Here is a 26,294-nt window from a genome sequence, read left to right on the forward strand (position 1 = left end):
CATTTTCCGATGTTTGCCTATTAAGTGCGAATGCTGGAGGGTAGAGCCGAAGGGTCTCGTTCAGTATCATCCGCAACTGTAGTAAAGGCAACTGCTTAATTCCATCTATAGATTAAGAAAACTTAAACTCAGAAATTACGATACCAGAAACATGACCTTTACTCTTTTGCATCATATCATTTATGGAAAGGATTGTGGGAAACGAACTTCACATCACCACACAATTCCTTCATCATGTTTTGATTATCACATTGCAGGTGCAGGTTAGATGCAAATTTAAACCATAGCCAACCGGCGAACCCCAATACCTTCCATCAACATCTTTGATCCAGCCATTCTAACTTCAGTTTTACTTGGAATCTATTTCTACTAAAAAAGCATTTTGTTCAATGTGAAATTTATTTTTCAGCTTCCAAACATTTCATGCAATACAAACAAAGAGTGCCAGGCTTCATAGGTAGTTTCGCCGACAGTATCATTCAAACTGCAGTGATCATAAGAATTCCAAATAATGCACAACAACATATAGGGATATCATCAAGCATAGCTAGCTACTACCAAACGCTTTATGAGTCGAGCAAGATCATTCTGAAGTACCTGAATCCGGGGATATAGACACTTCGGAGTGCTTGCAAGGCGAGGCCGACTTGCTGTTCTTGCAGCTGAAAAATGCGATTCCCTTCTTCGTAACTGCTGCCGAATGCTGTTCGAGATATGATGTCTGCCGAGAGCTGGTGAAGTTGTTTGTGTACATCCATTTCAAACTCACTTTTCTCTGCTCTTTTCTCCTCCCACTTCTTCAGCATGTCTTCTATGCTAGCTGCCATTTCAGGAATCCAGCCCTGTGAAGTTCATATTGTAAATGCAACATTGGTTTCTGATATTTTTTTCATTTTCACAAAAGATATAGCAAAACATAAACTATCTAGACTATCAAGAGAGGTGGTGTGATAAAGTGGAGAAATTTAATGAAAGTCTTTTATGCTACTTCCTTCCTCAATTAATATTCTAATTTTTCTATTTTGGACTATCCACCAAAAATAACCTATATCGATTTATAGTAGATTGTTTTTTAGTCCTATTTTCCACAACAATACTTCAACTATTTTTTTCTCGTTATCACTTCTCTTATTTTATTGATTTTGTATTAAAATTCATTTTGTCCACAACTAAACTATTTTTTTGTGAACGAAAGTACTTAGTACATTTTAAGACTAAAAGTTAAAAACGAAAATTAAGTTTCTTAAGTATTTTTCTAATTCAGATACATAATGGATATGGCCAAAAAAATGGAGTAGTATTACTCAACTGCGGTACACGATAAAGAGAAGAATAATTTTCGTTTTTGAAGATTTTGCATGCACGCAAAACATTTTTCACAAACAAAATTAGATTATAAGACTTAAATTTTCTTGATACCTAACAATTATTCGTGCATAAAATATGAGATATTAGATGACGACATTTTCAGCTATATTTTGCATCACAAGTTGACTTTCTTTCAGATACTACAAATATTTGAAGACGACATGTTTAGAAAATCATCAAACGTCTAATCAGAGTGTATTGCATGGAGTAATAGATGATTATAGAGTTTAATCAAGAGATATTGAATTATTAATAGAAAATTATTTTCAAATTTATACTATAAGCATTTAATTATGATTATAAATGTTCTGTTAAACACTCGTAAACTTGAATAATACTTACTATTTTCTTCCAAAAAATAGATAAAATAAGAAAAATTTATCCAAATACTATTACTAGTGCAAAAAGAGTCTGAAATTGATAGAGACTAGTACAGTACTATTATGCACTTGATGCAAGAGAGTAGGGGAAGAAATTGACCTTGACTCGCTCCATATGGAAGGCCTGAGCGGTGATCCGGCGATGAACTTCCCATCTCCGACCATGGAGATTAACCAGCTCATCGCCAAGCAACACCTTGGATGACGGATTCATCTTCGGTTTCTGAAAACTGCCGTCGCTATTCATCAAAATCTCTTTGATCAATTTGGGATCGCCCACTGCTAATTTAGGCCTGCGCCCAAACCAATACACGAATTCCTTCCCGTAGAGACTCGACCAATTCCAGTAATGCGGCATAACGCGGTGGCAGATATCGTGCGTGATGCGGGGGATCGGCGCAGCCTCCGCCGCCGCGATCAGCCACCGCCGCTGTGTTCCCGAAGATAGGGCGGTAGTCGGGGCCATTTATGCCTTGTTGTTTGAAGTGTCTCTGGATTTGCAGGGGCTCCCGTACAAATTTGTTGAGGTAGTAGCAGCACGCGATAATGATGAACAAAACGAGAGAGAGAAGCCACAAAGACATTTGAATTGAATGCTTCTCTTCTTCGATCCAGTAGAGTGGTGGCCTGACTTTATCTACAAACTACTTTCTCAACCTACCTTGTTTTTTAATGTCCAATAATTAGTGATAGTAATGTAATTGTATACTACTAATTAAAGAGAAATATGGTATGAGCTCGACTTTATCTTTCTTTTTGATCACTGATTTTGAGATCAAATCAAAATTTTAGAGCAATTTTAAATTTAATGCCTCAAAACTAGGATTGGTAGTATTATTTAGATCCGTGGACTTACAGGCCACTAGAAAATCATTAATACCAACGAGTTGTAGCGCAGTTGGCAGAGCGGAGCTTTGGTGAGTCGTGACCTCACCTTGAGGTCACGGGTTCAAACCCCATCACCCACTCGAAGTTCGGAACACCTGTGGTAAAAAAAAAAACATTAATCATCTAATACATTATGTCTATATTTTCTAATACACCACAATGAAATAGACAAGTGAATTTCTATTTTTTAAATCATTTTCTTTATAAAAATTCATTCTACAATGGAATAAGTATATGAGAAGGTATTAGTATATCTTATTTAATTTTGAAGAGATACATTTATATTTTCTTCACACAAAAGGAAAATGGATAGTATTTTTGCTTGTCTTTGTACATAAAAGTAAATGACAAATATATATCTTCTCAATTTACTTCATTCCTTTGGAGATACTGGCAATAGTAAAAACCAAATGGATCCGTAGATAACAAATGAGCAACACAATTACATGGTCTAGGGATAAACTTAAAATCGAGAACGTGAGTTGTTTTCTCGAGTACCAAGATATCACCACGGCCACGCAATTCCTTGACTTCCATGATGAGCATAATAAAACCATAGCGTACGTACTCTAATACCTTCATCAACATCTTGAGCTGGCCATTCGAACTTCAATTTTACATGCAAATACAAACTCACCCATTTCATCTCTAAGAATTATGTTACCGATACAAACTCGAACATTTATATCACAGGAGGAGATTCTAATTTCAAAAAGTATCGCATATTTCCATCCAGCTTTTGTGTGCTAATGATAGAATATCTTTCTATTCCACTTAAAAGACTCTTTGATCCAAGTAAAATTTATTTGTCTGCTTCCAAATATTTCTTGCAATACAAGCAAAGAGTGCTAATGCTTCATAAGGTAGTTTCTCCAAAAGAGACCAAACCATTTGTTTAAAGGAAAAACCATTGAAGAGATGAGGGTCCAAATATTTACAACATCAGTACAACTTAATAACAAATGATCAGTTGATTTGCAGTGATCATAAATATTCCAAATAATGCACAACAACATATAGGGATATCATCAAGCATAGCTAGCTACTATGCAATCCTGCTGAAAATAAGTTGGACTCCATGCTGTGGCTGCAAGGTCATACTCTGCATAGGAGCATGTAGATACGAGGGCGATACCACGAAAGAATAATGTTGCAGGATCATGGCCAAGACTAGTTTGGCCTCAACAATGGCGAGATTCTGCCCAACACATATCCTATGGCCTAAACCAAAAGGATAGTACAATGTTGGATGCTTTCGTGCCTCAGAGAATCTCAAAGGATTGAACTCATTCGCGTCGTACCCCCAGATCTCAGTATCATGATGGACAGCAGTCATGGCGATGTACATATCCGTGCCAGAAGGAATGTTGAGGCTTGCCAGTTTAACATTTTCCGATGCTTGCCTATTTAGTGCAACTACTGGAGGGTAGAGCCGAAGGGTCTCGTTCAGTATCATGCTCAACTGTAGTAAAGACAACAGATTCTGTTAATAGATTGAAGAGATTAAGTAATGTTGTGGAGATGAAGATGACATGGCACAATGTGGCTTCAAGAACTATAAGGACAAAAGGTTGAAATCATATAACTGCAGATGGCAACTTACTATTTTGAAATCGGATATATTTTCTGCAGTAGGGTGGGCGTTGCCCCTGCACGTAGCAATGACTTCGTCTCTTGCCATGGTCTGCCATTCTTGATGAGATGCAAGAAGGAGAAGCACCTTGGCTGTTGTTTCTTTCCCTGCAAAGTAGAAAGTTTTGCATTCATCGATAATTTCATCAATATCTAGCTTCTCCTCTACACCATCCTCATTCTTATATGAAGACATCATCAGTGTGAGCAATGATTTTGAGTTCCCTTGGCTCTTTCCATGCTTCCCAATAATTTTTCTGATCGATTCCCGAGTTTCCTGGTCTAGTCTCCATCTCATCATGTTCTTCTTCGTCGGCAGAAACCTACACACCAGCACACAATTTTTTTTCGAAAATGTTAGCAAATGATCAGATGTGTGAAATAGACGTGCACAATGATGTATTCCTGATCAACAACTTGATCATTCTGAAGTACCTGAATCCGGGGATGTAGAGACTTCGGAATGCTTGCAAGGCGAGGCCGACTTGCTGTTCTTGCAGCTGAAAAATGCGATTCCCTTCTTCGTAACTGCTGCCGAATGCTGTTCGAGATATGATGTCTGCTGAGAGCTGTTGAAGTTGTTCGTGTACATCCATTTCAAACTCACTTTTGTCTGCTCTTTTTCCTTCCCACATCTTCAGCATGTCTTCTATGCTAGCTGCCATTTCAGGAATCCAACCCTGTCAACGTCACCAAGTTCATATTGTATAATGCAATTAAGATAAACATAATCTATCTAGACTTGCAGAATACGGAGTAAATCCTCACAGTCCACTAACACTAATTCCATTATTTTTTATCTCATCTTTTTTACTTTACCATTTTTTCTTTTCCCCCTCTTCCTTTACCAATTTTGCATTAAAATACGGGCCGTTTCCAAAGTTCCTATTTATGGAAATGCAAATGGAAATTGTTAGTGAAACATGAATATTTACTCCTAGTTTTATAATATACCGTAAGTAACAATGAATATCCTAAATAACAAAATGAGATACTCATTTAACTATAGACGGATAGAGTAATAAATTTTCTCTGTGAAGATATTGTATTTTTCGCAAGCAAGATTAGGTAAATTTTAAATATTCTTGATACCTAACAATTATTCGTGCATAAAATATGAGATATACATCATACATGACGACAGAATAGATTATTTATGATTATAAAAAAGTGATAGCATAAAGTGTGTGTGTAAAGAAAACCAAATGAAATAGTAATTCAGTTCATGGCTGCATCACTAGTTGACTTTACTTCAGAGGTGAGCTGCACCTTGCACCATTACATAATCTTATAGAACTACAAATAATTGAAAAAGATAGGTTTAAAAATTCAATTTGTCATTTTAGTACTTACATCCATTACTAGTCTATAACTTATTTTACTAAATTCCATATCCTTAGTTAATTTCAGGAGAAGCTTATTCCCGAAGATGAGGCCATTTATTATGCCTTGATGCTTAAAGTGTCTCTGGATTTGCAGAGGCTCCCGTACAAATTTATTGAGGTAATAGCCACACACGACACGAGAATGATGAACAAAAAGAGTGGGAGAAGCCACATGAGAGACATTTTAAATTGAAAGCCTCTCTTCGACAAATTGTAGAGTGTAGAGAGAGATTTTATTTCTACTTTCTGAACTGACATTTGTTTAATGAGCAATAATTATTGGAAGTATGAGTTCAACTTATTTAATCAAGTGGATCCCATCCATTCACAATAGAATCCCTATATCTACAACAGAAAAAGAGAGGAAAAAAGAAATAGAAGTGAAAACAAGGTCATTTATAACTATCGATAGTATTTTATTTTAATTAGATTATTAATTATTAATGGTGAGCTAAGTTCAGCGGTTCAGCCCACCATTTTGCCCACGGCTAAATACAAAGTATGCAACTGTGAGCTGATAAGTTACTACAGCATTTGGTCTACATTTGCTACACTTTATTAAGACCATCCACTACGGGTCTCGCCGGCGTCGTGCGTCCCGTCCCGGAGAGATGGGACCCCGGCGCGACGCGTTGCAGCTCGCCGTCCCGTCCCGCGTCCCGTCGAGCCAAGAGATGGGCTGTCTCGCCACGCGCCTAGGCGACGTGGCGCGACCCGGCGTCGTGCGTGACGCCCACTCGCCGGCCCGCGAGTGGGCGTCGTCACGTGCTGACGCAATAAAAAAAAAATTAAAAAATTTGAATTTTAAAAAAAATAAAAGAAAAAAAAATTCTAACGGTAATAATACCGTTTTTTTGTTTTTTTTTTAATTTTTTTTATTTTTAATTAGTTTTTTTACTCTATAAATACTCTTAAACTCATCCTCATTTCACACACAGCTACACATCTATTCTTCCTATCATCTAAATTTTCTCTCAAATTTTCATATAACAACTCAAGATGTCCGGCGACGGCGACAGCAACTACGACGGTTTTGGCGGGTGGGATCTCAACGTGTTCGGCGATTGGGAGACCATGATCAACACTTTGGGCGGTTCCGGTTCGTCAACGCCGGGGACCCAGGGTTCGGCGACGCCGGGGGGGTACACCCAATTTTGACCTTGATGCATATGTCCGTCCCTCCGCCCAGCGGTATTCGCAGGGATTATCCCAGATCCGGGAGGATTTTCCCGTTGATCCCACGCCGGGAGTAGGCCGAGGCGGTGGAGGTGGCCGAGGCGGTGTACAACCTCAAGCGGGCGAGGACGAGGAAGAAGAGGAAGAGGATCTAGGCCGACATCCGTACAACAACCTCGAAACGCTGGCGGTGTACAACGCCTGGATCACAGTCTTGTACGATCCCATCGTCGGGAATCAACAATCCCGGAAGTGTTTCTAGGAAGAGGTCTGCGAGGTCTACCACCAGATAAAGCCGAAAGGCTCCCGCAAGCGCAAATTTAAAATGCTCTGCTCTCACTTTGACCGAGTCGACCGACAGGTCAAAAAATTCTGCGGCATCTACTCGGCCGAATAGGCGCGCTACCAAAGCGGCGCCACGGCAACCGACATTTTGACGTCCGCTTTGCACGCCTACTACCAGGATGAACGTCATCAATTCACATTTGTTGATGTTTGGCAGGCCGTCAAGGACGAGGAACGGTGGGCCGGCGGTTTCCGCTCTAGCTCGGGCTCAACCTCGAAGCGCACGAAGCATGCGGCGAGTGGCCAATACTCGTCTGGTGGTGACACCGCTGAGGGCATCAGCCAACCTGAGGCTGAATCCCAGGAGTTTGCGGGTACAGTCGGCGATGCTGGAGGATCCGCGAGTGGGCGCCGTCGGCCGCAAGGGACGAAGGCGGCGAAAGCGGCTAGAGCAAGGAAGGGCCGAGGCGAATCAAGCCAGCCGGCCTCGGGATCGGGCTCGCGGGGAGGCTCGGACATACTTATGGTGGCGTACATGACCGCCACAATGGCGGACACTTCCCGCTTCTCGTACGCCCAATTTGTAGAAATCATGGTATTAAATATGCCCGGTCAATGGATTTTGACCAAATAATAAATGTGACGAGACATTTAATTTTGTGAAATTAAATAACATAGCATCGATCTACATTTTACGTAGATAAATGTAGTATATTCACTTTCTCAAATCCGATTTCCGGTGAGTGAGAAATAGTGGATTAAAGTTGGGCATAATTAGCTTTTATTAAAGCTTGGAGTTGGAGCTTAGGGAATAATTAACTAGTGTTAATTATCCCACATTGGAGGATTAACACATCTTTTAATGTGTATAAATTAAGTGACTTTATGTTACTTAATAATTATAGTGGACCAAGATGGGTGAAAGAGCCCACACGCGCGCACACGCGCGCGCCGCCGCCGCCGCCCGCCCGCCCGAGCACGAGCCCGTGCCCGTGCTCGTGTTGGCTTCTGGAGATTACAAGAGATAACAAAAACCGGGCGTAATACAACCCAAAAGAAAGGAAAGAAGGAACTGAACTTTAGAAATTACAACGTAGAATCGAATTCGAAACTACTAAACCAGTATGATTAGCCGAGTCGAGGAGGCCTCTTCCCGCAAGACGAGATACGCCCCGGTAGTGCTCTTCGGTTTGGCGTGTCGTCCCCAAAGGTAAAACGGCTACGTCTCTATTGATGCAGCACCGCAATCAGTAGAGCTCTGGCGAACGGGATGGAGGAGAGGGCAGAGCTTCGACAGAAAACAATGCAGAGAGAGGGAGAGAGCTTATGATGCAGAATGCTTGTATGTGTGTGTCCTAATGCAGTGGTATGGCTAGCCTATTTATAGGCCAAGCCACCATGCAGGGTCAACCAGCCATTGAAGGCTCATCATGGCAATTCGTAACCGACGTCGGTTACAGGCGTGTGGCTGGAGTGTGTGGATTTCTCACGTGGCAGCCGTGACTGTGCCTCGCTTGACGACGTGTCAAGCCACTTGGATTGCTGACTCGGCGGTGGTCCAAAAAGAATAGTTTGGCCCAAGCCCAAAGACCAATTGCCAAGATCTAAGTCCAAGTCCAAGATCGAGATCGAGATCGGGATCAGGCCCGGGCCCGAGGCCCGCGAGCACGAGCACGAGCACGAGCACGAGCACGGGCACGTGCTCGGGCTCGGGCTCGGGCTCGGGCGGGCGGCGGCGGCGGCGCGCGCGTGTGCGCGCGTGTGGGCTCTTTCACCCATCTTGGTCCACTATAATTATTAAGTAACATAAAGTCACTTAATTTATACACATTAAAAGATGTGTTAATCCTCCAATGTGGGATAATTAACACTAGTTAATTATTCCCTAAGCTCCAACTCCAAGCTTTAATAAAAGCTAATTATGCCCAACTTTAATCCACTATTTCTCACTCACCGGAAATCGGATTTGAGAAAGTGAATATACTACATTTATCTACGTAAAATGTAGATCGACGCTATGTCATTTAATTTCACAAAATTAAATGTCTCGTCACATTTATTATTTGGTCAAAATCCATTGACCGGGCATATTTAATACCATGATTTCTACACAATTCACGGCCTGGTGGAACGGAATTGTGCATATGGCAGCACAACTTGGCCTTCCGACTCCCCCTCAACCTCGACTGCCTCCGGAGGATGATTAGCCGGCGGAGTAGTTTAAATTATGTTGTGTTGTGTGTTTTTTTATGTTGTGTATTTTTTTATTTTTCTTTAAATTTGTATTTTAAATTATGTTGTGTGTTTTTTTATGTTGTGTGTTTTTTAATAAAGTGGGTTTGTTTTAATTGAATTGTGTTGGGAAAAAAAATAAAAAATGAAATTGAATGAATAGTAATTAAAGGACGGTTAAGGGACGGAGCGTTGTAGGTTCCGTCCCTTAGTTAAGGGATGGAGGAAAAAAGGACAGTGGGGCCCTCAAATAGTGGTCAAATAGTAGTTAACGGACGGTATAGAGACATCGTAGTGGATGGCCTAAATATCAGCAATATCGTCATGAAATATCAAGGTAATTATATATTTTATACAAAATATTTTACCTATGTTTCAATTTAGTACAAAAAATATTAAGTTTACATATTACATATAAAATGTCTACTAACTGTTCCAAAATAATACAATTCGTTAAATCCCCACTAACACCGTTACCTCTAATTATATCATACATACAAAAAGTTTCACCGTTATTTTAGATTTGTACAAAAAGTTTTAAATTAAAACATTGCATTAATTATATCAAACATTTATTTTTATTACTCACAAAAATGAAAAATATAGAGAAAAAATTCACCACTCTTCACCATCAAATTAGCGAATTGCATTTTATTATCTAAGCTTTCTCATATAACAATGGAGAATACAACTGAAAAATATTGAATCTTTTTTGTAAAAAATCAATATTGACTTATTAACCGTTCAAAGCTCAAGTTAGCCATCTTATAAAGATGAACTATGGACTTATTTTATACTATGTTCTATAAATAACATTATAAAAAATAGAGTATATTGAGAAACAATTTTTTTAACCACGATTAATTGCTGGAAGAATTGATATTGACTGTTATTTTTTAGAGTGGTTAATTGTATTAAATCTCTAATTATTATTCTATAATTATGTTGATAAGTTGGACAAATTATAAACTAACTAATGGTATTTAAAATATTTAACGAAATATATTAACTTAAAACACTTAAAATTTTTGTATGCAATATATAAACTTAATACTTTTTTACTAAATTAAAACAAAGATAAAATATTTTGTATAAAATATATAATTTCCCCCGAAATATCTCATATTTTATGCACGAATAATTGTTAGGTATCTAGAAAGTTTTAAACTTATCTAATTTTGTACGTTTATGAAAAATGTTTTGTGAATGCTAAGAGTGACCATAGTGGGCGCGCCCGTGGTGGTGGAGGAACTACAGGATACACGGCGGGGGACGAGGATTTGCGGTGGTCTTCGCGGGGACTATTGCATGCTGCGAGACCGCCGCAGCGGCATACAACCGATTTTTTTTCTTAATTTATATCTGTACATACAATATATTCCTCATTTTTTTACTTCACGCATCCACACTACAATTCCACAACCATATTTTCATCTCTCTAGATTTATTATTTCACAATGCAAAGCCACGAGAGTGATTCCCCCGGCACTAGAGAATCCATTACCCGAGCAGCGGGTATCATAGTAGCAGGTCTGGTGTTGCGAGTACCGGCTCCAGCACCACCGCCACCAACGTGGGGGCAAACGCCAGTTGTTACGGACCCAATTCCCACATTAGTTGTGAGAACAACTGATGTGAGTTATAGACTAAATGAGCTCTCTCTCCTAACAGACTAGTCTTTTGTGATGAGTTCTCATGTTTGGTCTGCATCAATTGGTGCTTTCATTGAGAGCCCGAAAGGCTTGGAGTGGTGGTCGGGCAACGAACTTGCCGTGACCAACGAGTACGTTTGGAGCCGACTCGGAGTGGTGGCAGGGTAAAGAATCCGCCGTGACCAATGTGGCCGTGACCAACGAGACCTCGGAGTGGTGGCTCACGAAATGGTGGTCTGGCAAAGAACAAGAGGTGACCAACGAGGACGTTGGCCCTTAAAGGAAGGTCAAATGTTACAGAATCAATCCCAACATCGGTTGTGATAACAACTGGTGTGAGGTATATAGACTAAATGAGTTCTCTTTCCTAACAAGCTAGTCTTTTGGGATGAATTCTCTTGTTTATTCTGTATCACTGGTTATGAGAGTTATTGGTATGGTGCCCCTCCCCCTCCATCCTAGACGTGGAGTGCCCCTCCCCCTCCGCCCCAGATGTGGGGTGCCCCTCCCATGCATCTCAGATGTGGGCTCCCCTTCCACTCCAGTTGTGGGGTCAGTCCTCCTTTCAGAGGACTATGGATTGTCCCTAATTGTCCCTAATTTCCGTAGGAGTACTTGCCCAACATGAATGCAATCAAACATGTAATTTTAGTACTCCTACTTACATAGTTACATAATCAATTTGTCTCCACTAAAGTATTGTTTAATGGTTAAATTAAGAGGAATAAAATATAAGAGACAAAAAAAATATCATAAATAAAAAATAAAGTAAAAGATATAAATGGCTTCGTGCTAGATTTTAGTGAATCCATTAAATTATCTCAAATATCTGCTACTTTTAATAATTTATTAAATTAATTTTCTTAAGTAGCATCACTATTTCATTAAATTGGTAATCGATTGTGGTATTACATTCCATATGGTATAACTATATGTATCAAATATTTCATTAAGACTCATATTTATTAATACTAGAGTGGATATAGAAAATATAAAATGAAGACATATTATGTTATAAAAATGATTTTATGTTGGATTTGGACTAGTTATAAACTAGTTACAAATTAAACCCAAAGTTGAGCACTTGTCATGGATCCAAAATATTGGCTTAGGATGAACAAGAAGACCTGAGATACGAAGAAGACTTAAAATATTTTCAAATCATAAATAGCCGCCCATAATGTTTCTCTTCCTTTGGGCTTTAGATTTACTTGAAGGCCCATTTAATGTTGAGTATTTTTCTTAAAAAAGATATTCATATGCAGAAAAATATATAGGCAAGATGTGACGTTCCACGTAATTGAAATCCAAACATATGAAATACTGTAATAATAAACATGAAAGTAGCATTAATTATATTGGACCCAACAACAACAGAGTACAGTAGTATATACTCACATGAGTTTAGTATAGTATAGTATAGTATAGTTATATAGTTAAGAAAAGGATTTGACGCACCACCATTATCTGTCCGAGTATTTCATTTCACCCAAATTTTGAATCCTCAATTTCATCTATATACACTTCAATTTTAAGCAGTTAGTACTAATAGTATGAATTGTAAAAATTTATGTAAAAAACTTAAAATTACATAATTGAAAAAAGGAAGTTAATCATGGCACTAGAGTAATTGTGCCTTAAGGATAACAACAAACATCTTGTGTTGCTGGATCTGCTCTTTGTTGAGATCAGACACATCTCTAAGCAGCGATTACTGCATATTTTCGGTTGAGAAAGTTGAAGATGCGGTCTTTGTCTTATGCCCCATTGGATGACTTCTACTTTTTGTTTTAGAAGCACTCTTTGATCTCTTCCCTCTGCTATCCGAATCGAGCTCCCCATAATTTTCACAGTGATAAACCTTCGTCACGAGCGAAGTTATAAATTAATATTAAGAGGGGCAAAAATATATTATAAACAAATTTTAAATATTGAGAAGAGGCATTTAAAGAAGAATGAAAAATAAATGGATATAAATTTTTGAGGGGGCATTTCTTACAAAACTTTTGCAGTAGATCTAGTTTCTTAGAAGAACGCAAAAATAAATTTAAATTTGCAATAAAATTGAAGAAATATTTAGTATTGTATGAAGTTATCACCTATTTCATTAGATCTTGATCTAGACAGACAAAAATCATGGAATCTAGATTGCGTTACAAAGACGACGTGTTTGCATCGCATGGTAAAAATAATAAGTCAATTTTAATTATAGGAAACACAATATTTAGGCTCCATATTAACACATTAAATATCACTCTGCAAACTGTTTCATTGTATTTCAAATTTGCTTCCGTCTCAATATTCATTTGGTGCAATGCAAGAATAATACTTCCTCGTCCTATTCAATTATTCAGAAATATATTTCACTATAGTTAACAAATTTTTAAAATATAGAGTATATATCATTATTTTATTTTATTTTATTTTCAGTTAACTCACAAAATAAAACTTTAAAATTTTATAATTGAATAGGAAGCATTCCACTTATAATGGAACATAGAGAGTATTAGACCATCCACAACGGGTCTCGCCGGCGTCTCGCGTCTCGTCCCGGCGAGACGAGACCCCGGCGAGACGCGTTGCAGCCTCCGTCTCGTCCCGTCTCGTCCCGCGTCTCGTCTCGGCGAGCCACGAGACGAGCTGTCTCGCCACGCGCCTAGGCGACGTGGCGCAGCCCGGCGTCGTGCGTGACGCCCACTCGCCGGCCCGCGAGTGGGCGTCGTCACGTGCTGACGCAATAAATATTTTTTAAAAAAAAAATTCGAATTTAAATTAAAAAAAAAATTGTAACGGTATTATTACCATTTTTTTGTATTTTTTTATATTTTTTTTGTTTTTTATTAAATTTTTTACTCTATAAATACTCCTAAACTCATCCTCATTTACACACAACTACACATCTATTCTTCCTATCATCTAAATTTTCTCTCAAATTTTCACTGAAATTTTCATAACCCAACTCAAGATGTCCGGCGACGGCCAGGGCAACTATGGCGGCTCCGGCTCCGGCGGGTGGGATCTCAACTCGTTCGGCGATTGGGAGAACATGATCAACACATTGGGCGGTGGAGGTTCGTCAACGTCGGGGGGGTACCAATCACCCAATTTTGACCTTGATGCATATGTTCGTCCCAACGTCCCGCGGTTTTCGCAGGGATTATCCCATATCCGGGAGGATTTTCCAGTTGATTCCACGCCGGGCATCGGCCGAGGAGGTGGAAGTGGGCGAGGCGGTGGAGGTGGCCGAGGCAGTGTACAACCCCAGACGGGCGAGGAGGAGGAGGAAGAAGAGGAAGATGATCTTGGCCGACATCCGTACAACAACCTCGAAACGATGGCGGTGTACAACGCCTGGATCACGGTCTCGTACGATCCCATCGTCGGGAATCAACAAACCCGGAAGTGTTTCTGGGAAAAGGTTGTCGAGGTCTACCACCAAATAAAGCCGAACCGCTCCCGCAAGCGCACACTTAAAATGATCCGCTGTCACTTTGACCGAGTCGACCGACAGGTCAAAAAATTCTGCGACATCTACTCGACTGAAGAGGCGCGCTACCAAAGCGGCACCACGGCCACCGACATTTTGACGTCCGCTTTGCGCGCCTACTACCAGGACGAGGGACATCAATTCAGATTTGTTGATGTTTGGCAGGCCGTCAAGGACGAGGAACGATGGGCCGGCGGTTTCCGCTCCAGCTCGGGCTCAAACTCGAAGCGCACGAAGCATACGGCGAGTGGCCAATACTCATCTAGTGCTGGTGCGTTCTGGTGGTGACACTGCTGAAGGCATCAACCAACATGATGCTGAATCCCAGGAGTTTGCGGGTACGGTCGGCGATGCAGGAGGATCCGCCGCGAGTAGGCGCCGTCGGCCGCAAGGGACGAAGGCGGCGAAAGCGGCTAGAGCAAGGAAGGGCCGAGGCGAATCAAGCCAGCCGGCCTCAGGATCGGGCTCGCGAGGAGGCTCGGACACACTTATGGTGGCGTACATGACCGCCACAATGGCGGACACTTCCCGCTTCTCGCACTCCCAATACGCGGCCTGGTGGAACGGAATTGTGCATATGGCAGCACAACTTGTTGGCCTTCCGACTCCCCCTCAACCTCGACCGCCTCCGGAGGATGATTAGCCCTTCCGATTAGTTTTTTTTTTATTTTGTGTGTTTTTTTATTTTGTGTGTTTTTTTTTGTGTGTTTTTTTATTTTGTGTGTTTTTTTATTTTGTTTTAATTTTAATAAAGTGTGTTTGTTTAAATTGAATTGGGTTTTAAAAAAAATTATAAATTAAATTGAATGAATAGTAATTAAGAGACGGTATAGAGACGGTTAAGAGACGGAGCGTTGCAGGTTCCGTCTCTTAGTTAAGAGATGGAGGCAAAAAGGACAGTGGGGCCCTCAAATAGTGCTCAAATATTAGTTAAGAGACGGTATACAGACAGCGTTGTGGATGGCCTTAGGACACGAAGAGACAATCTTGTACAAAATCCAACTTTCGATAACCTTGTTGATCTTTCATTTTCAATTAAAATGGATTTGGAGCTTCATTCCAAAATACTAGTATGAATTTTATTGTCTATTTAGAATTCTACGCATATTGACAACATAAAGACGGAACTCTTCCAATTTCAGTAAAAAACCAAATAAATAAATATATATATATAAATGATTCCCAAAAAAAGAAACAGCTATAGCATGGAAGGCTTCCTATCTTGCGCCTCATCCCAAGTGTCTCCGGCCGCTCTCACCGGAGCAAATGGAGCGGCAGGCGGCGGCATTTGATGAAGGCGGCTGCCGATGGAGCTGAATAAGGCGGAGAAGCCATCGGAGGGGGCTTCACCGCCTGGCATTCCCAGCCCAAGGAAATCAAGAGTGGTGGGCGGGCTTATCATGAGGTCGGTAAAACCGGAGGAGAGGCCGAGGCCGAGGCCGGATGCCAAGGAGCTGCTGATGCAGTCGTTGTCGGGCGTTGGAGAGTCGGATGGGGTCGGGCCCGATAGCCATAGGCCGTGGAGGAGGGATGATTTAGAGGAGGTGGAGCCCATCTGCGCTGCTTTCTGGAGCAATGCGGTGGCGGAGAGAGCCGGCTGGTGCGCGGCATAGTGTGGGCGTGGGGGGTTTTGTGATGGGGATTGGAAGAGGGATGATAGTGAGAGTGATATAGCTGGTGATGAGAAGGCTGGTGGTGTTGATGCCTTTAGCATAATAGGCATAACTCCTCCGTTTAGGCTGCTCGAGGCGGATGAGCTGCTTGGGACGGCGGCGGTGGTGGTGGGCGCTGTTGATGGTGGTGGTTGTAAGTGGATTGTCTGATGATTCTCCGGCAATCCAGCTGGTGTAAAGAGATGAAAAGATTAGGGATAAAACAAGAAAAGCAGAAGGTCTTTATTGAAAAGAAATCATTTGCTAAGTTAAAAGTAAAATTGGGAGGAAAAGCAGTGCAATCAAGCACCTACTTTCAGTCACGATTTCTAACCCCTCTTTCAATCTCATTCAGATCCCCGAGATGAGTCATCTCTCTCTCTCTCTCCAAAAATTAAAAGCAACAAATTCAAGGAAAATGCTGACATTATTAATTAAGCAGACATAATTAAGAATTCACCGGAACTTTGTATGGACAACACCGGAGACAGCACTCGAGTAGACGGAGTCAGCGGCGGTTGCGGCGGACTAGAAGCAGCAGCAGCAGCAGCAGGTGGCGAGGGCTCAACATCTCCGCTGCCTTTTATGTCAGGCTGCGGACGGCTAATCTCCTGCGCCAACGCATCGCAAAACGCCCTATGCGTGATAAAACTATCCCTCCTATTCCCCCAAAATAAAAAATAAATAAAAAAAATGTTACTCAATCACTAAATTCAAATGCGAGAGAGAGAGTAGAAAATTAAAAAAAAATGATTGACCTCGAAAACAAAGTGCCGCAGTCGCAACGGTATTCCCGAGAGCCGCAAGTTTTCATGTGCGCCTTGCAATCGGACTGGACGGCGTATTTCTTGGAGCAGCGGTCGCATTTGTACTTCTTCTCGCCGTGTTTCCGGCAGAAGTGTTTTTTTATCCCGGTGAGGTCGCCGAGCGCCCTCGTCGGTTCGTGGTGGATGCACGTCGCCTCCGGGCACACGTACACGCGCTTCCGCACCTCCTTGCTCGTGCGCTGCCGCAGCTTCCACGGCAGGTTGTGGCCGCGCCGGTGCAGCTGCAGATTCTGGTCGCGCTGGAAGCCTTTGCTGCAGATCTCGCACACGAATCTATTCGTCGCCAGCAGCGTCTTCGGCGACAACGCGATCACCTCCGAATCCGGATCTACCACATTTAACGCCAAAAAATTAAAAAAAATCATTGAGTTAATTAATTAACGAGAAGAGATCTTCATTGATTTTTGGTACCAGGCATTCCAGGAAGATTCCGCTTCCTCTTCACCGGTGGATCTGCTTCCGCCAGCTGCTCCGATTTCGCTCCGTTCCGAGTCGGTGATGAAATCTCCATTTCTACCATGGAATTCCGAAATCACTAGTTGAAACTTCCGAAGTGGAAAGAGAGAGGGAGAGAGAGGAAAGAGGATTGACAATTGAGGTGTTTGGAGGTGAGGAAGCCGCCACCCTCGACGACCAGCATCAAATGTTCACACACGACGGTACTTCTTTTGTACGTGTATAATTCTAGAGAGAGACAAAAAGATGGATTTAAACTGAACTTATTAATGTATAATTGGGAAAAGAAGCTGTGTGTAAACTCATCACTAAACAAGGTCTAAAATCGCTCCGGATAAGCGTGGTGGGTAACCATGGTTAAAGCTTGTTAACCGCGGTTTACAGCTTCTTCTTCGGGCTGAAGCAATCAAGTATCAATGTGTGAATCGGACCGTCCACGTGGCGGAATCTGCAGGGGTCTGAGATTTGTCGGGGCCAAATTGGGTTGTCGTTTAGTGCTCCTTTGGGATTTGAACCACATTGTATAGGGAGAATTTTATTCAAAACCTCAAAATTTCTCAATAAAATCTCACATCTACCCACACTTCCATTTTTGTTTCATCCCCGAAAAAATACACCAACGACAAGTTAAATAAAAATAATTGGATATATTGTGACAAAGAGAGTAAGAGCATGAGCAGTGGCAGACGTCACTGCGAAATTCCCACCGGCGTACGGGGATTCCGTGAAGGACGTCCGCCATTGTGCGTGGCATGCACGAATACGGAATTCCGTCGAGGAATTCGCAGTTCCGTGGAATTCCGTGCAGACGTCCGCCATTGCGTTGATTCCCGCGCGGAATTCCCGTTTATTGCATTATTGTGGGAAGTCCGTCGGGAATTCTGCCACTGTGCAGTGGGAAGTCCGTATGACATGGCAGGAGGTGTTTTTGGGAATTTCGCGGAGAATTCCGCCGAGAGCTCCGCACCACTGCTGATGCTTAAATGCAGAGATATTTTAGTACACAAGTCGTAAATTTATTTATATATATATATATCAATATCCTTATTAATTACGTTGTGTTGTGTGATTTATTGACTTCGACGCCACCACGGTCGACGCCTCCATGGTCGGTAGTCGTCCGGCTTCTTACCCTAAACACACTCTACATTAAGTTCTATCAAAATCCTCAAAGACTCTGGCCTTCATTTTTTGGTTATTGCCACCAAAAAATCGTGGAAGTTCGTTGAAGATTGGAAAAAGAATGAAAAACGAGACAAAACTATAAGAAGAAAGAGTTTATTAGATTTTAAACATGCATGCATTAAATTTTAAATATGTATATAATCAAAATAAACATTTTTCTCTAAAGAATCAAACCAATTAATTAAAAAAACTAATGTTTAAATATGATATGCATGTTTCTCTCTTTCCCTCGTTCCTACGTATCTTTTTCTTCCTAACTCAAAACTTCGTCAAATCAATCTGAAATGTTAATCATTTATTTTCTTTCTTAATTACTAATTCGTTGTTTTCTGTAAAGTATGAAGTTATAAGAAGGCAATAAATGCATAATTAAAAATGTATGACTAGTGAAATACAAAGATTGAAAAATAGTTTTGTTGAAATTTAGTCTTTTAGTATTTTGGTATGTTGTATGAAAACCGTTTTTAAATTCAAATAGTGAAATTTGTAGTACTATACCTCAGTTGTGTCATAGTCAACCTAAAAGTTAGGCTAGTTTAGCTAGACGAGGCCATTTTATGCTAGGTCACAGTGGGTGTCTCAAAATGGTGCTTTTTTTGTATTCTTCGATTTTGTTGATCTTAGGGTGTCCACTATGGTTAGGCGCGGCGGTGGGGCGGCGGATTATAGTGGAGAAGGTAGATAGCCGCGGGCTGGACGCGGCGAGGGGTGGGAGACGCGGCGGACGCGCGATCGCCGTGTGCGGGGCGATGTCGCGCCGAGGGGTGTATAGCCGCGCCTATAGGCGCGGCGGCTATAGTGCAATGAACCGCCGCGGCGATTTCGCCGGCAACGAGAAATTTGACGTTTTTCCACCATCCCCTCTATAAATACCACACCCCCTCTACTTATTTTTCACCATTTTCACAAAATTCATCCACTCACTATCCACACAACTACTCTCTAAAAAAATGAATCGAGGAAACGACGACTCACCCGACTCTGAGGAATCGGGATATGACACCAATCCATCACAGCCGTCGGGTTTTGCCGGATATGGCGGGACTCCGTCCCAGTATTGGAATTGGAATCAATCTCCCCCACCGTGGGCATCGAGTCCACCCCTTCCTCCATCTCAGCCGTGGAGGTCTTCTCCAACGCCGCCTCCTTTACAGCGGAATCTGAGTCGTTCCGCATTTGGGGATTACAGACCCAACCTAGACGCGCTTCACCAGCCGCGGCCGGGTTCCTCTTTCCAAGCCAGCCAATCTCCGATCACCGAAGCAGATCAAGACGCATTTGATACTATGATGGGTCTGCTCAGTTCTGGCGGCATCCCAGACACGCCGGCCGCGCGGGTGGAAACGCCCGTTCCGACCCGAGGAGGTAGCGGCAGTCGGGGCCCTGGTGGCGGTAGGGGCGGAGGCGGCAGTCGTGGCACCGGCGGCAGTCGTGGACGCTCGGGCAGCTGGGCCGGCATTGCGAGTAGCTCGGCCAGTGACGCCGGCGTTAGCCGTGGCGAGGGGTCCAGCCGCGGCAAGCCATACACCAAAGCCGAGAGCATTGCCGTGGCGAAGGCGTGGGATTCTATCACTTCGGACCCCGTGGTGGGCACCGATCAGGATTCGGGGAGCTTTTGGAGGCGCGTCAGTGGGGCATACGAGGAATTCAAGCCCGACGGCGCTGAGAAGCGCGACCCAGAACAGATCCGAAAAAAGGTCGGTAGGATTCTGCGGGCTACCAAGCTGTTCGCGTCCATCTACGAGAACAACCTTCGCCACGCCGAGAGTGGCAGAAGCGCAGCTGATGTGAAGACCCTGTCGGAGGGCCAATACCGCAAGACGGGCCAGCCGAAGTTCACCTTGTGGGAGGAGTATCTTGTCCTCGCGGATTGTCCGAAATTCAGGTCGATCGTCGCGCAAGAGGTGGGCACAGCTCCTGGCCCGAAGCGCACAAGGCACAACCTTGCCGGACAATACAGCAGTGGGAGCGGCTCGCACGAGTTCGAGCAGTCCGACGAGCAAGTAGAAGAGCCAGCCGCGACTCACATAAGGCGACGACGGCCCCCGGGACAACAAGCCTCTATCCGCAGCGCCAGAGGGGGTAGAAGTGCCTCCCACATATCGGCGGCCGCGTCCGGATCGCGCTTCCCCCAGTCTGCCCCAATCCCACTGCCCACGGTGCAACCCCACGAGGTATTGGCCAATACCATAGACGTGCAGTTGATGCAACAACTGCAAGACGTATGCAGCAAATACGCAGGGGAAACTGACCCGTACCTCAGGAACGTCTACAAGCGGCTCATCACTCGGATTGAGAGTCGACTGGGGTCTGTTGATAATGCTCCTGGGGAAACCGCGACCGGCAGCAGCGAGAGAGAAGGAGGAGAAGGAGAAGAAGACGACGACGAGGAAGCCGACTCCGACACCGAGTAGGCGGTGGCGGAATTTTTAGTTGTATTTTATTTTACATATTCGTTGTAACATTTTACCGGTTTGAAATACAACGAATATTCGGCCCTAATAATTACCTAGTTTTCTATTTATTTATAATGGGATTATTTTATTTATAAAATTTTGGGGCTATTGGAGGTGTCCACTATAGTGGCGGAAATAGAATTTTGGGGCTATGGACAACAAAACTGGGGCTATAGACAAAAACTGGGACGGGGCTATTGGGCGTGTCCACCTTATAGTGGACACTCTTATGTATCTTCCATGGGCTTAACCATGTTATTGTAATATGCTTAGTCTCGTGTTGGCTAGTTGTTGATGTTTTTCCTCTTATATACTTGAGAGTATGACGGTAAACGATAGATTTTGATAATATTTTATTAATTTATTCATTAAAAATGGTTTTTTAAATTTTTTATCTAGGTCATGAAACTTATCAGTATTATCTCTTGAAAGGTCTGGTTAATGATCCTTTGGTAGTGCCACCATCATGACTGCAATGCAGAAGATCTGGACCATTTATTTAATAAATTCCATAATTATGGAACAAACACTTATATGCGCACAATAAACTACTAATTCTTCTAGTCATATGAGAATTAAGATCGACACAATATGATACAGTTCTAGACTAGCTAAGCAAATTATATTTAAAGTTTTATTTAGTTAATAAAATTAGTAGATGAAAAAATATTAATTTTTCCTTTTACAATCTGGATATATCCTTTTTGTTTATTTTTTAGTTATTTCCTTTAAGTATTATTTTTTCATGAGTTTAAGATTTCTTTTTTCCTATATAAAGGCCTTATTGTCAATGACAGATCCATACAGATCCATAAAACCAAACTTGTGGGGTCGAAAAATAATTAATACTAATAGAATATAATATAATATTAAATCATTATATATATATATATATATATATTAGCACAATTTAAATATTGTATTATTTTGCTAAGCACGGTAATTAATTAATGTCATTATCCATATTTTTGAAAATATAAAAAACACATCAAACAATAATTTTAGTGTTTAGGCTGTTTTTTAATTTTTAAATATTTCATCCTTTTTATTATCTTAACTATACTGTTGTTAACTTCTAAATATACTATTTATTTTATTTGTAATTTTACAAATATTATTGTTATTTAACTGCACATAAAAATAAGAGTCAAAATCAAATCAAATTAAAAATCATACTAAATGACAATTATTTTTAATATTTTACACATTTTGAATTTACTTGGACTATTAATAAAACATAATTAAAACAAACAAACACATGTTAATACTTAATAGTACTACTAGTATTTACGCCTACACTTAAAAAATAAATAAAATAACGCCATATTAAATAAAATTCCCTAGGTTTACTAAGAGCATCCACTATAACACGCCCGCGGCTATAGCCGCGTTTGGGGCGGAAGCGGGGCGGAAGCGGGGCGCCTTATAGTGGCGGAGTTGTCCGCCCCGGAGGTGGACGCGGCGAGGGGGGAGGGAGGCGGCGGACGCGGGATAGCCGCGTGCGGGGCGAGGACGCGGCGGGTGGGGCTGTAGCCGCGGTTATAGGCGCGGCTACTATAGCGGCGGCCATTAGCCGCGGCGGTTGCATCCGTGAAGTTATTTGCAGAAGAAGATTCAAATAAAATGTTTTTTCGTCCATTTTTCTCTTTCTGAATGGTAGGTGATTTTGTGTGCAAAACTTCTGTTTGTTTCGTGAATTTTCTTCCTACAATTGTCAATAAATGGGCATTTATTTTATTTTATTTTCTTGGGGAAGTGTGGGCATTTATTTGTATTTTAATTTAAATTTAAATTTTATTTTTATTTTTAATTCGTATAGTCGACTTCGTCTACGTACGTATAGCCCGATAAATTTGTTCGTAATTATAAAATGAAAGTTGATTATAAAATTTGAGGGCTATTGGAGGTGTCCACTATAGTGGCGGAAATAGAATTTTGGGGCTGTAGACAAAAAACTGGGGCTATGGACAAAAAACTGGGGCGGGGCTATTGGGCGTGTCCACCTTATAGTGGACACCCTAAAACAAATTACAGCTTTGCGCCGCTTTTTCTCCATTATCGTCTTTTTTCCAAACTTCTGCAATTTTTCTTCTTTTTCAATTTTCTCCTTTTTCAATTTTCTCATGAAGCTTTTTAACTATGTCTCCTCTCCCATATGAGCATTGAAAATGGGTCGCCCTAAAGTCGGCCCTATAGGGCGCCGGCGCCCTATGCTCCACCACATCAACATTCTATCCTTCTACCCTTCCACCTGCAGTGGGACGCCCTAAAATCCGCCATATAGTTTTTCACTACTATTTTGTTAATTAATTTTTTATGTTTTCAAATATGTCATGCAAAATTATAAAAAAACATTACAGGCAAATCCTACATTACTAATTAAATTTTTTTCTACAAGAGTTAGAAATAAAAAACAAGTTCACTAAATCCTACATTACTAATCCTTCATTCCCAGCTTGCGACGCAGATCATCGATCATCCACTTGAGGTATTCGGCTTTGCCCGGGTCCTCGCACTGCATAAGGGCGTGGTGCGTGTCCAACAACGTCCTCCAGTTGGCGGCCGCCACCAACTCCGCGTAGGCATGTCCCGCACCGAAGTCGGGGCCGGGGTCGGGGTCGCGATCGGGGTCAGGGTCGGGTCCGGGACCGCGGCCTGTGAGGATGTTGCATTCGTCTTGCCCTTGTTCTTGGCAGCCTTGATGCCAATGGGACGCTGGGAGGACATTGGTGTGCCGGAACTCTCATCCCCGTACATCGGCTGGTTGAGTGGCGGCGGCGGCGGCGCGGCAGGGTGGGGCGTGGGCGTGGGCGCGGGTGGGAGACGGCTCCATGTCTGACAGCCCGTACAAATCCGTACTGAAATCGGGATCGTACCAGGGCTGGCAAATCGTGCAGATTGGATCGTTATCGGGTCAACCTGATAACGATCCAACCCAATAAGGCCTAACCCGAACTCGACCTGTTAAGGAAACTGTAAATCCGAACACGAACCCGACCTGCTACCTTCAAATCCGAACACGACCCACACCCGACACGAACTCGTTATCGACACAATATAATATGGGTTGACACGACACGATAACGACCCGAACCCGATATTAAACGATTAAAGCATGATATTACACGATTAAACCTTATTTTTCAACTTAATTTACACGATTAAAATTCGTTTTATACATTTTAAACCTAATTTACAAGAAATTAAAAATTAAATTAATATACACATTTTTAAAATAATAATAAAAATAATATTATTATTTCTTAATGGGTTATCTGTATCCGACCCGCATCCAACCCGCACCCAACCCGAAATTATCGGGTTCTTAATGGGTCAACCCGATAAGGACGCGGACCCAATAAGACTTGACCCCAACCTAATAATTTCGTGCGGATTCGTGTCGGGTTATCGTGTCGTGTCAAAAATTGCCAGCCCTAGATCGTACTGGGTGTTGGAGTCATAGGGTCGGTATTCATCAGGGCCTGTACCCGGCCACCGTGCACCACCACTGAACATCGGACTATTCGGACTTGGGTAATCACCGGGATTCATGTAAAGTGTATGGAAGAGTGAGAATGGAAGAGTGGAGTGAATGCAAGAGTGAAGTTGTGGTGTATATATAAAATAAATTTTGAAGAATTAAAAAAAATAAAAAAAAAAAAGGAAAACGAGTTGCATCGTCCGCGGTATCGTCCGCGTGACCCGCAGTGGGGTGGACGATACCTCAGACGATGCGTGGTCGAAGCCATATCGTCTGCGGACGAAGCATAGGGCGCGGACGATGGATGTGTCATCGTACGCATGGCTACAGTGGTGGACGATAGTCCGTCACACTGTGGATGCCCTAATATATTTTGTTCTAATTCTCTTCCTCATTTCTCTATCATTGAGACGAAGCAGCCATAGCGTGGGGTCGGAGCCGTTGCAGCGCTGGGTCGACGACTGATTTTGTGTGGTTCTCAGAGGTATTCACGGACCGGCGGTGGGGTCGTCATTTGTCACTGTTGAACTAAAAAACAGACTTTGAATATTAAATTTACTTTGAATTTTACACTCTTAAAGTTGTCAATTCATTGAGTTCTTTATTCTACCAGTTCAGTCATTCTTTATACATTTTTGCATCATTCATACTCCTCGCATCTCCTTTGTCACTGAAAATAAGGGATTGCTAAGACAATTTCTTGCATAGTTAATTCTCTCAACTTCCTTGCCTAATATCATTTGAAATTCCACCCATTTCTAAGATATTATAAAACTCAATCGCTTCACATATACATGCAATTGACTATTATGTGAAGCGGTTGATTTTAATAATATCTTAGGGATAGGGAATTTCAAATGAAATTCCAGGCAAGAAATTGAAAGAATTAACTATGCATTAGCAATCCCTTATTTCAGTGACAATGGAATAACTGAAATAAAGAACTCAATGAATTGAGAACTCTAGAGCAAGGTAACTTTAATATTCAAAGTTTGTCTTTTTAATTCATGAACGCAAAGAACAATCCTAAACTTATAGAAACATTAATTAAAGGAAATAATAAAAAAGAAAATTTTAAAAAAAAAACTAATTTATTAAAGGAAAAATTAATATTTTTCCATCTCCTAATGATATTAACTAAGAAATAAATAAAATCTAAAATATAATTTGCTTAGCCACTAAATTTTATGTTCTAGAACTATATCACAATATATGTGTTTTATACTTTAATGTTAATAGCGTGTCTTTGGAAGTCAACCTAATAATTGGAGATGCTTAGGGAATTCTCGTCGAATAGATGAGATAAAAGGGTTTATTTTTAAACAAGATCTTCCCACTTGTGACTTTTGCAACAAAGTTCTTTAATTTTCAGAACTTACAATCAAGTCCTTCAGTTTCTAGAAAATATAATCAAATTGCTGAAGTTTTGACAAATTTTAGAACGGCCTCACAGCTTTGAAAAAAAAAAACTCAATCTTTGTGGAAGTGGCTCCTAGACTTGATAAAAAACTATCCAACTCGACTACTCGATAAGAGCCTCAATTATCAATATTAGTTCTTTGATATGGGCTTATTAAACTATCAATGACGCAGCTCCATGATATGAGTATAAACTATGAATGAGATAGCTTATTAATAGTGGCGCACCCAAAAATTTTACACATATATCCAAACCATATAACACAACAAGAATGAGAAATACAAAGAAAATAAGACAAGAAAAAATTATGAATTAAACTATTGCTTCAAACT

The 26,294-nt window shown here is 41.5% G+C and overlaps 2 protein-coding genes and 1 pseudogene across 2 annotated transcripts; all 3 read right to left on the reverse strand.

Annotated features, from left to right (window-relative positions):
• Nucleotides 1-450: 450 nt before the first annotated feature.
• On the reverse strand, nucleotides 451-2,430 carry LOC121755327 (annotated as a pseudogene).
• LOC121754752 (cytochrome P450 734A1-like) lies at nucleotides 451-5,627 on the reverse strand. The gene is made up of 5 exons (XM_042150060.1): nucleotides 5,622-5,627; nucleotides 4,704-4,948; nucleotides 4,240-4,591; nucleotides 3,683-4,098; nucleotides 451-558 (listed from the first exon to the last, which is right to left on the reverse strand). Coding segments are annotated over exons 1-5 (1,020 nt in total). The 3' UTR covers nucleotides 451-557.
• A 9,911-nt stretch (nucleotides 5,628-15,538) lies between these two features.
• Nucleotides 15,539-17,721, reverse strand: LOC121755303 (zinc finger protein ENHYDROUS-like). The gene is made up of 4 exons (XM_042150614.1): nucleotides 17,376-17,721; nucleotides 16,896-17,292; nucleotides 16,598-16,797; nucleotides 15,539-16,327 (listed from the first exon to the last, which is right to left on the reverse strand). The coding sequence occupies exons 1-4, from the start codon at nucleotides 17,482-17,484 to the stop codon at nucleotides 15,684-15,686; spliced, it is 1,350 nt and encodes a 449-aa protein (XP_042006548.1). The 5' UTR covers nucleotides 17,485-17,721; the 3' UTR covers nucleotides 15,539-15,683.
• Nucleotides 17,722-26,294: the final 8,573 nt, after the last annotated feature.

The sequence above is a fragment of the Salvia splendens genome, chromosome 11 (genome assembly GCF_004379255.2).
Source record: "Salvia splendens isolate huo1 chromosome 11, SspV2, whole genome shotgun sequence".
Lineage (NCBI taxonomy): Eukaryota > Viridiplantae > Streptophyta > Magnoliopsida > Lamiales > Lamiaceae > Salvia > Salvia splendens.